The sequence below is a fragment of the Gracilinanus agilis genome, chromosome 1, assembly GCF_016433145.1.
Source record: "Gracilinanus agilis isolate LMUSP501 chromosome 1, AgileGrace, whole genome shotgun sequence".
In the NCBI taxonomy this organism is placed as follows: domain Eukaryota; kingdom Metazoa; phylum Chordata; class Mammalia; order Didelphimorphia; family Didelphidae; genus Gracilinanus; species Gracilinanus agilis.
The window spans coordinates 720,910,037-720,920,623 of NC_058130.1; the positions used below are offsets into that span (position 1 = coordinate 720,910,037).

The 10,587-nt window shown below is 36.1% G+C and overlaps 1 protein-coding gene across 2 annotated transcripts in view; it reads right to left on the minus strand.

Annotated features, from left to right (window-relative positions):
* LOC123243268 (olfactory receptor 7D4-like) overlaps window positions 1–7,831 on the minus strand; it is an 83,547-nt gene extending 75,716 nt beyond the window's left edge. Inside the window, exons 1-2 of one of the 2 annotated variants that reach the window (XM_044671506.1) lie at window positions 6,911–7,831; window positions 172–192 (exon numbers count right to left, since the gene is read on the minus strand). In XM_044671506.1, coding sequence (XP_044527441.1) covers window positions 172–192; window positions 6,911–7,831 — 942 coding nt within the window. Of the gene's footprint in view, window positions 1–171; window positions 193–6,910 lie in introns of those variants that run through there. The other variant, XM_044671496.1, reaches the window with a different exon arrangement.
* Between the last annotated feature and the right edge of the window lie 2,756 nt (window positions 7,832–10,587).

Consider the following 10,587-nt stretch of genomic DNA (forward strand, 5'->3'; position numbering starts at 1 on the left):
CAATATATGTTAGCATCAGAAAGGATCAAATTAAATAACAGTATTTAATTTTTTAGGAAGAATTCAATTTCACAAGAAATTTTGAAGAGGAAAAGTAGAGAGCAGTGTAACAGAAATGAGGCCTAGACCATTATCTTCCACTGTGTACCACATTAAGCTTAAAATATGTATTCAATCTGAATATAAAAGCTTGTAGCATTAAAACAAATAGAATACAACAGGAGAAGAAATTGGAAGACAACATGGCATTCAAAGCTATTACTATAGAGAGAATTCTTAACCAAATAAAGGATAGGTGGATCACAAGAACATTAAACAAATAATTTTGATCATATGAAATTGAGAAGACTACATGAACAAAATCAATATAACCAGAATAAGAAATAAAACTGTCAATTGGTATAAAATCTTTACATTAAATGCATTTGATAGAAGTTTGATGTCCAATATATAAAAAGTAAATTCATTCAAATGTATAAAAACAAGGAGTTCTCAAAAGAACAATACACTATTGGTAGGCATTGGAAAAACTAATCTTATTAGCAGCAGGAAAAGCAGAAACCAAAATAAGTCTGATTTCACTTCACACTCAACAGATTGACCATGATAAAAGATGCAAATAGTCAATGGGGGCTATGAGAAGACAGTTATGCTATAATTCTGTTGATGAAGGTGTAAATGGATAAAACAATTGGGAAAGCAATTTAGAATTACAATAAAAAGTGACTAAAATATCCATGTTTTTTTGAATAAGAGAACTTATTGGTAGCTATGCATTCCAATAAAATCAGACAGAAATAATAATCCTAGACCTTCCAGAATATTGATAGCAGCCTTTTTCATATTAATAAAGAAAGACAAAAACAATAATAATAATAACAACAACAATAATAATAAAAGACATAAAAACAAAGAAAGTTTTTGATGAGTGGGCAATATACAAACAATGTGGTACAAGAATGTATGGAATATTATTGCATTATAAGAAATGATGAATATGAAGAATTCAGAGAATCATTAACAGCTTACATGAATTAATGCATTGTAACATAAGTAGAATCAGGAAAAAAATACTGCATGCATTGTGATTACAAAAATGTAAATGGAAAGAAAATTAAAATGAAACTTATGTCTGAAGGAAGTATTGAGAAAATGTATGTTTTTCTTTTCTTTCTAGACATTTAGGACAATAGTATGGAATGTCACATAGCCTTTATTTTTTATGTATAATCAAATGGCTTTTATTACTTTTGTTATTGATATTATCAATTATGTTCATAGTTTTCCTCATATTAAACCATACCTGCATTCCTGATATAAATCCTGTTTGGTCTTAATGTATTATTTTCATGATATATTGCTATAATGTCCTAGTTTGTATATTGTTTAGGGTTTTGCATCCATATTCATTAATGAAATTGGTCTATTATTTTCTTTCTCTGTTTTTTCTCTTCCTTCTTTATTTATCAGAACAATATTTGTTTCCTTTTTTAAATTAACAAGTATTTATCAAATATCTACTATATAACATGTCCTATAGTAGGCCCCAGGGATCCACGTCAAAGAATCACATATCCTTTCTAGCAAAACTGATATATTTATTTACTTTATGGAATTAGTATTTTCCTCTTTTTATTATAGGTTTTCATAAAATGCATAGGTATGGATGTGAAAGGGGTGAGGATATATCTGGAAATGAATGTGATATAATGACAAAAATGATCAAAATATATCTCTTGATAACATAAAATGAATTAAAATCCATCCCAACTATACCTTAAATGTAATATAAAAATGAAATTAAGATAAGTAAATATGGAGAACACAAAGAAACAGGGAGATGTTGATGAAATAATGCAAAAAGAAATAGAACTGAAAGGATAAGAACAAGCACTAACTACTATCATATGGGAGTAAAAAGATTGGGACCGAATGGACAAAAGAACATAATAAAAGTTAAGGTAATAGACAATGGATTCCTCTATAATTCACCAATGTGATTAGGTTTTCAGTCTGATTGCTGGCATTATGGGCTATCAACCTCTGTTTGGGAGGTAGCTGAGGAGTAGCACCTCTCCATCAAAAGTGTGTGCCTAATAGCACCTAGTTGAGATGGACAGGAATTACTGATTAGGATTTCACTAAAGCATCCTCCAATATGTCTGGCTTTCTGGGGTTCAGGGTTTTCAGAGAATGTACCCATTTTCACTGACCTTTGAAAGAGAATTGAAATCACATTATTGACTCTTCTTTTTCCTTTTCCCTGTTTTGTCTTTCCCTTGTTCAGAAGTTGAACCAGAATAGATTAAGCCTAGTTCTTAGATGAATAAAATTTGAGTCTGAGCACAACCTCCCTTTGAAGTATTGGGATTATTAATGATGTTGTTGAGGGGGATGCTGTAGTAAAATACTTTGCTTGATGTTCACAAAAGTGTCTTTCAACTCTCCTCTCAGAAGGAAAGTCAGCAGTGACTTCCCTTCACCAGGCCAGTACGTAAGTTGCTTGGAGACTATATATTTATATAAAATCTATTTATTTATATTTAACAGATATGACTATAAGGATTAGTAAAAAGAGAACTATATATCCACCCACTTTCCTATGTTTGCCTCACAGCAAATTCTTTTGTTTCTTCAAGCTACTCTGATCTGCTTAGTACTTACTAAAAAAAAAAAATGCTATCTGTCTAAAACCTAGTCTATAATCCTTATCAAAAACAACTTAATATTGTTAACAGTGTCTTCAAGTAAAGATAGTCAGTTAGCCAATATGGCAGAGACTAACTCAAAGTATATCTCTGAGATGTCTCTCAGAGCTCAAGCAACATCAATCTTTCTTTTCTTCAAAATAGTTCTCCACCACAGCAGATATGTCAGCTTCTTCTCCACAATGATTTCTCAAGGTCAAGCAAGTAGAAACCTTTGAGATGAGTTTGATTTCTCTCTCCCCTATAACCACCAGAGAGCAAGGCTGAATTGAGTCTGCCTCCACCAAAAGTTAGAGACCAACTCAGAGCTTAGTGACCAACTGTCAGAAGTTTATCTGCTTCTCTCCTTCCAAGTTCTTATCTCATGCACAGAATTCTGTTTTGCCTTCAGCCTCAGTCACCTTCTTAAAGTTCTTATCTTAATCAATCCCTAATCCATATATTTTCTATTCCATTTCTACACCTTCAAACCCTCCTTACAACAGGAAATTGTTGTCTTGGAATTACATGCTCTCACCCACAGATTTCTGAGCACAGATCAGAAACTAGAGTCCCTGAGATTAGCCTGATCTTGCCCAAAAGATGGAAGGTAGGGGGGCAGCTGGGTAGCTCAGTGGATTGAGAGCCAGGCCTAGAGACGGGAGGTCCTAAGTTCAAATCCTGCCTCAGACACTTCCCAGCTGTGTGACCCTGGGCAAGTCACTTGACCCCCATTGCCTACCCTTACCACTCTTCCACCTATGAATCAATCTACCTATGAGTCAATGCACAGAAGTTAAGGGTTTAAAATGAAAAAAAAAACATCTCTCCAAAAGATGGAAGCTACTAGGACATTAATAAAGTTCCTGAAGAAGCATATGGTGAAAGCAGATATGTGCTTGCCAGCAGGGCCAGGAAGAATAATTTCATGAACATGTGAATCCTAACCTTTAATGCAGGGAAAAGGAGTTTGAGTTGCAGGGCAACGTGACCCCAGAATCTCGCTTTTTAGCCAACGCAGGTCAAGAATAACTTGGGGATGAGCTTGAGTTTGAGAGTTCCCAAATTTAAAGGAAAAAAGAGAATTGACTATTTAATTCTTTAATGGCATTCCATTTTGAAGACAGAAGAAAGCCCAAATGACCCCTGTAGTTGAAGGACTAAAGTTTTGTGTGTGTGTGTGTGTGTGTGTGTGTGTGTGTGTGTATAAAGAGGATGATGACAACAATGATGGTCACAATAAAAGGAATTGTATGTCCCACAGACATATCCATTAAATGCTTCCTTGTCAAATGGAGTTGACTCAAGGCTATTTAGTTAAGAGTTCCAGCTTTTCCAGGTCTAGTCAAAGAAGAAACATTAACTCTGGTCCCAAGCAAAGTAGAGAGTTTCATCATGAGATGGTTGGCCACCAGGTCATATTTTTACAATAGCAACTCCTAGTGATCATTTACCAGGGCAAGGAGGAGTTACGACTTTGCTTCTTGGAGGTATGATTCACAATGATGAAATCCTATATAAACTTTCTCTAATTTCTTCTTTCTTTACTAACACCATGTAACACTTTGCAGTTTACTGAGCTTTCTTATTTGTTTGTTTGTTTATTCATTTATTTATTTTTGTTTAGAGTGGTTTTATTTTTATTTCCATGTTATTCATTTTTGTAAGTGAATAATCTTATAAAACCAAAAACCTAAAAAATATGCCCAAATAAATAAGTGATAAACCATATTCTCATCTGCATTCTATTCCAACAGTTCTTTCTCTGGAGGTGGATAGCATTCTTTTTCACAAGTTTCTCAGAATTGTCCTGGATCATTGCATTAGTAGCAAAGTCTAACTCATTTGATAGTTCCACAATATTGCAGCTAATGTGTATAATGTTCTCCTGGTTCTGCTTATTTCACTCTACATTAGTTCACATAGGTCTTTCCAGTTCTTTCCAAAATCATCCTGTTCATCATTCCTTATAGCACAGTAGTATTCCATCACCATCATATGCCACAATTTGTTCAGCCATTTCCCAATTGAGGGATATCCCTTTAGTTTCCAATTCTTTGCCACCACAAAAAGAGTATCAATCTTTTTATACAAACAGGTCCTTTCTCATTTTTGTATCTCTTATTACCAGATCAAAAGGTACACATTCTTTTATAGCCCTTTGGGGATAATTCCATATTTCCCTCTAGCATGGTTGAATCAGTTCACAACTCCAACAGCAATATTTTAGCGACCCAATTTTGCCATATTCTCTCCAACATTTGTCATTTCCCTTTATTGTCATGTTGGCCATTCTGAGAGGTGTGAGGTAGTGCCTCAGAGTTGTTTTAATTTGCATTTTTCTAATCGAGAGATTTAGAACATTTTTTAATATGATTATTGATAGCATTAATTTCTTCATCTGAAAACTGCTTGTACATATCCTTTGACCATTTATTAATTGGGGAATGACTTGGATTCTTATAAATTTGACTTAGTTCTTTATATATTTGAGAAATGAGGCCTTTATCAGAGAAATTTGTTATAAAAATCTTTCCCCAGTTTGTTGCTTTCCTTCTAATCTTAGTTGCATTGGTTTTGTTGGTACAAAAACTTTTTAATTTAATATAATAAAAATTATTTATTTTGTATCTTGTAATGTTCTCTCTCCCTTGTTTGGTTATAAAGTCTTCCCTTTTCCATAGATCTGACAGGTAAACTATTCTATGTTGCCCTAATTTACTTATAATATCACTCTTTATGTTTAAACCTGTTTTTCAATGAAGTTCAATAAAAGTTCAAAGAGGTTCAAGACTTTATCTTTGTATAGGGCAGTGATGGTGAAGCTTTTAGAGGGGTGGGTGATGTCCTCAGGAGAGGAGAAGGGATACAGCCCAGCCCCACATCCCTCTGGCTTTCTAGTAATGAACTCTGAAGAACTCTGTCCTGGGGAGATGGCATGTATGCCCATAAGAGAGGACTCTGAGTGCCCCCTCTAGCACATGTGTCATAGATTCATCACCATGGGCATAGAGTGTGAAATATTGATCTAAAGCTAATTTTTACCATTCTGTTTTCCAATTCTCCCAGCAGTTTTTGTCAAATAGTGGGTTCTATCTTGCTGCTGTCATTTACCTTGTCTGTCCCATTGATCCACCCTTCTGTCTCTCAGCCAGTATCGTTTTGATGACTGCTGCTTTATAGTAGAGTTTAAGATCTGGTACTGCTAGGCTCCCCTCCTTCACATTTTTTTTCATTAGTTCCCTTGATATTCTTTACCTTTTGTTCTTCCAGATGAATTTTGTTATTATTTTTTCTAGTTCAATAAAAGAGATTTCGGTAGTTTGATAGGTATGGCACTGAGTACTCAAATTAATTTAGATAGGACTGTCATTTTTATTATATTAGCTTGGCCTACCCAAAATCAATTAATGTTTTTCCAATTGCATAGATGTAATTTTATTTGTATGGAAAGTGTTTTGTAATTGTGTTCATATAATTTCTGCATTTGTCTTGGCAAAGAGATTCACAACTATTTTATATTGTCTAGTACAGAACATTTTAATTCCCATCACTTTGTTTGATGTGAAGAAAAATAAAATCAATGACACATATAAAAGCCAGTGGAATTGCTTGTTGGCTATGGGAGGTGGGTGGGAAGAGGGGAGGGAAAGAACATGAATCTTGTAACCATGGAAAAACTTAATTAACAAAATTAATGAATTAAATAAAAATATCAAGTCATTTAATTGAATTCATTAAATAAGTTATTGGGTTAATTGATTGATTAATTAACTACAATTAATTAAATAAGATTTCTCAAATTTTAAAAAAAGAAAAATATTTCAGGTAGTCAGAGCAGATCTTCCAATTCCTGTTTTGGAAATGAAAAAATTAAGGCACAAAAGCATGAAGTGCCATGGCCAACACATACAGCTTAAAAGGGGTAGAGAGAGGACTAAAAACCCTGGGCTTGTCACTCTGTATCCTACAATTTTTTGAGCTGGAAGATGTTCTGAAGAGGCCATAGGTGCTATTACAGAAGTCAATATTGGGGAAAATCCAGGAACAGAGGCCATGAAGAATAAGATCACATTCACTTACAGTAAATAGGTCCAGGGAGAGACAAGAGGGTAGGAAACTTCAGATTTGTGAGGAATTTAGGATTTTTGCTTTCCAATGTTTTCCCACAAATACCTGAACCCCCTTCCCAGGACTAGGTTCTATCACTGAGAGGAGGATATCCTGCTAATGAGTCTCCACAGGGCACCTTTTATGTCTTTGTTCCTAAGACAATAGATGAAGGGGTTCAACATGGGAGTGACCACAGCATACATCACTGAGGCGACTGTGCTCTTCCAGGAAGCCTGGGTCACTGAGGAGCTCAAATAGACTCCCAGCCCTGTGCCATAGAATAAGGAAACCACAGAGAGATGAGATCCACAGGTAGAAAAGGCTTTGTACTTACCCCCAGCAGATGAGACTTTCAAAATGGAAGAACAGATCTGACCGTATGAGAAGAGAATCCCTATGAGGGGGAGAATACCAAGCAGACCAGCTACAATATATATCAAGACATAATTGATAAGGGTGTCCGAACAAGAGAGTTTTAGAACCTGATCAAGATCACAAAAGAAGTGCTGGATTTCATGGCCTGTACAGAAGGAAAGCTGAGTTACCATCAGACTGTGAAGGAGGGAGTCTAGAAGACTTAATATCCAGGAGAGCAGCACCAGCAGGCAACAGAGTTCGGGACTCATGATGGATGTATAGCGCAGAGGGTGACAGATGGCCACAAAACGGTCATAGGCCATTGCAGTGAGAAGGAAATTGTCCAAACCAGCAAAAACCATAAAGGAATACATTTGGGCAAGACAGCCAGCATAGGAAATGGCCTTGTTTTGTGTCAAGATGCTCACTAACATCTTGGGGACTGTGGTGGATACCACACAGAGATCTACAAAGGACAGGTTAGAAAGGAAGAAGTACATGGGGGTGTGGAGGTGAGAATCAGAGACAATAGCCAACATTATGAGTATGTTTCCAAATACAGTGACCAAGTACATGCCCAAGAACAGCCCAAAGATGGCCCCTTGTTGCTCTGGTATCTCAGAAAATCCCAGGAGGATAAATTCAGTAAATTGTGTTTGGTTTCCTGGTGCCATGGGGCTGGTTTTTCTGCTGGAAAAGAAAAGTGAAAACATGATGTGAAAATACTGTTATCCTTTCATAAGAAATGAAAGAATACCAGGCTCTGACTTAGAATTTCTAGGTTCAGTTTTTATCACCATTGTGGGAAGCCAATAAGAGAAACAGCCTCAAATAGATAAAAATCTGAGACTCCTCTTTTGACTCCTTTTCATGATTCACACCTTTTCTTAAAAAGCAACATAGTCTTATTGAAAAGCTTTAAGCTCTTAGCAAACCAGTAGTCAAGAGGTTAACATTCTTCCCCTTTGGTCAGAAATGCAGCTGCTTGGCAACCCAATGCAGAAACCTTAGTTTAGCAGGGGCATTTTGCCCCTGAGAAAAGTATTCTCAGACTTAGCTTGCTGATAAGCACGGAGCTGAAGGTTCAGCCTGGTTCTTATCTTCACCTTGAAGTTTCTGTGGTTTATGTGTGTTGTCTAAACTAATTGCAATGTCTACAAAGCTGTAAATCTTTGTGTGAAAGGGTGAAAGGGAGTTTGAATTTTCATATATAATAAACTTGTGACTCAATGGCACTTTGGAGAAGCAGCTATGAGTTAATAGTCAAGATCGTCTCCCGTGTCCTGTTACTTTCTTATCAACTAAGCAGTCCTAATCAGAGATAAATAGATCTCGACACACCATCATGTATTACATTTGTGATCTTGGACAAGGCTAAATGTTACCTCATTCAGCCTCAATGCAAGAGGATGGACTTGGACCTAATGACCTCTAAAATTCCTTCCAATTCAGATCTTCTTTGAAATAGCACCAGCTTCATTTAGAAATGAACAAGTTATGAAAAGCATCTCCTTTTTGCTCTAAGCATCAATGACCTTTGAGCATTAGGATAAAGAAAGAAATACAATGGGCAAGGCAAGTCCACTCTCACAGCCTACAGCAGAGAGAGAAGACAGTGTTCTAGTTTAACAGAAGGGTTTGGGTAGCCCATTCTTCAGTGAGACCCATAAAATCACATAGAGATTTAAGGATCCTCATAGAATACAGTACAAAACACACTTTGCACTATTCCTGACAAGTGGGAATCTATACTTTCCTTGACGACCTCCATTGAAGGGAGACCCCTCAGCTTCCTCAAGGAGTTTATTCCACTCTGATATTGTTCTCATTTTCCTTTATTTTGAGCCAAAATGTATTGTTTTCAATTCTATCCAATGTTCTTATTCTACCCTCTAGATTTTTGCAGAACAAATCCCATTTCTATCCCAAATGCCATCCTTTTAAATGTGTGAAGACAGTTATCCTATCCCCCATGTGTTTCCTTTCCTTTAGGTCAAGCAAGTCTAGTTCCTTCAGTTGGTCTTCATAGACTCTTCACTATCCCAGCTGCTCTCTCTTGGATCTTCTTCAGGTTTTCCATGTATTTTCTAAATTTTAGAACTCAGAGGTACATAGAAAATTTCAGTTTTGGCCTGACTATAGTCAAGGACAATAGGAAGATCACCTCCTTTTTACTCAAAGTTATGACTTCTTTATTGCAAGTTAAGTTTTCCTTAGATTATTTAGCCACCAGCCACCATATCACTGCCAACTCACACTGAGTTTACAGCCTATGGGAAACACACAGATTATTTTCAATTGAATTATGCACTTTGTGTGTGTGTGTGTGTAGTTGTGGGGAGATTATGTGCCTCCCCCCTTTCTTATATGCTATAGGTACACATTGTCAATAGTGGATCAACCTTCTAGGATTTGGTGAGCTTGTGTTGCTAAGGCTCTTCTGACATAGCCTATGGATATGTATTTTATTTTATTTATTTTATTTTTACTTAAAACTCTTATCTATAGTCTTAGAATCAATACTATATATTGGTTCTAAGGCAGAAGAATGGTAAGGGCTAGGCAATGAGGGTTAAGTGACTTGCCCAGGATCACACAGCTAATAAGTGTCCGAGAGCAAATTTGAACACAGGACCTCTCATGTCCAAGCCTGGCTTTCAATCCACTGAGCCACTTAGCTTCCCCAGAGCTATGTATTTTAAAGACACCTACCTAAAATGTTGTTCCATCAGACAAGATAGTTTTTTGTGAGCTTGTAGAATATCTTTCAGTTCTTACATTTGTTCTATATCCCCTTGAAACTTAGATATTCTAAATTCTCAAGCCCACACTATGTTTTAAGTTCCTTTCCTTTGATTCATTTGGTTTTGAAAGGAAAAGAAAAACTCAATGGAGCATATAGCTGATGTTAACAATATTATGGATGGAAAAGAGATCCAGGCTTAAATGGGATTAGTCTAAGAAGGTGTTGCTAGAGAGAATGGAGTAAGATCTCCCAATAAGACTTTAGGGGAGAGTTAACTTCAAAGAACAACACGGTCAACTGGTATGAATTAAATTTTGGATTACATTAACTCAAAAAGTCAGGAACAGCCTGAGTTAAGAGAGAGAGAATTTCTCAAAGACAAATCCCATTAAGAATTCCAGAAGCATTGAATCTCAGAATTAGAATGGAGCCCAGAAGTCCTCTAGTCCAACATGTACCCAAATGAGAATTCTCCCTACATGACCCACGACAAATGCCATATGAACATAAAAAGCAAATGCTGCGTACTTTCTACATTGTTAAGCAATTTGCACACATTTATTAAACATTTACTGGATGCTACATACTGTGCTAAGTACTAGGGATATAGGTACAAGAAATAAAGGGGTGAGACAAGAAGGGGGTATGTACAGTGACTTGGTGACAGTCTGGAGACTGAGAAAC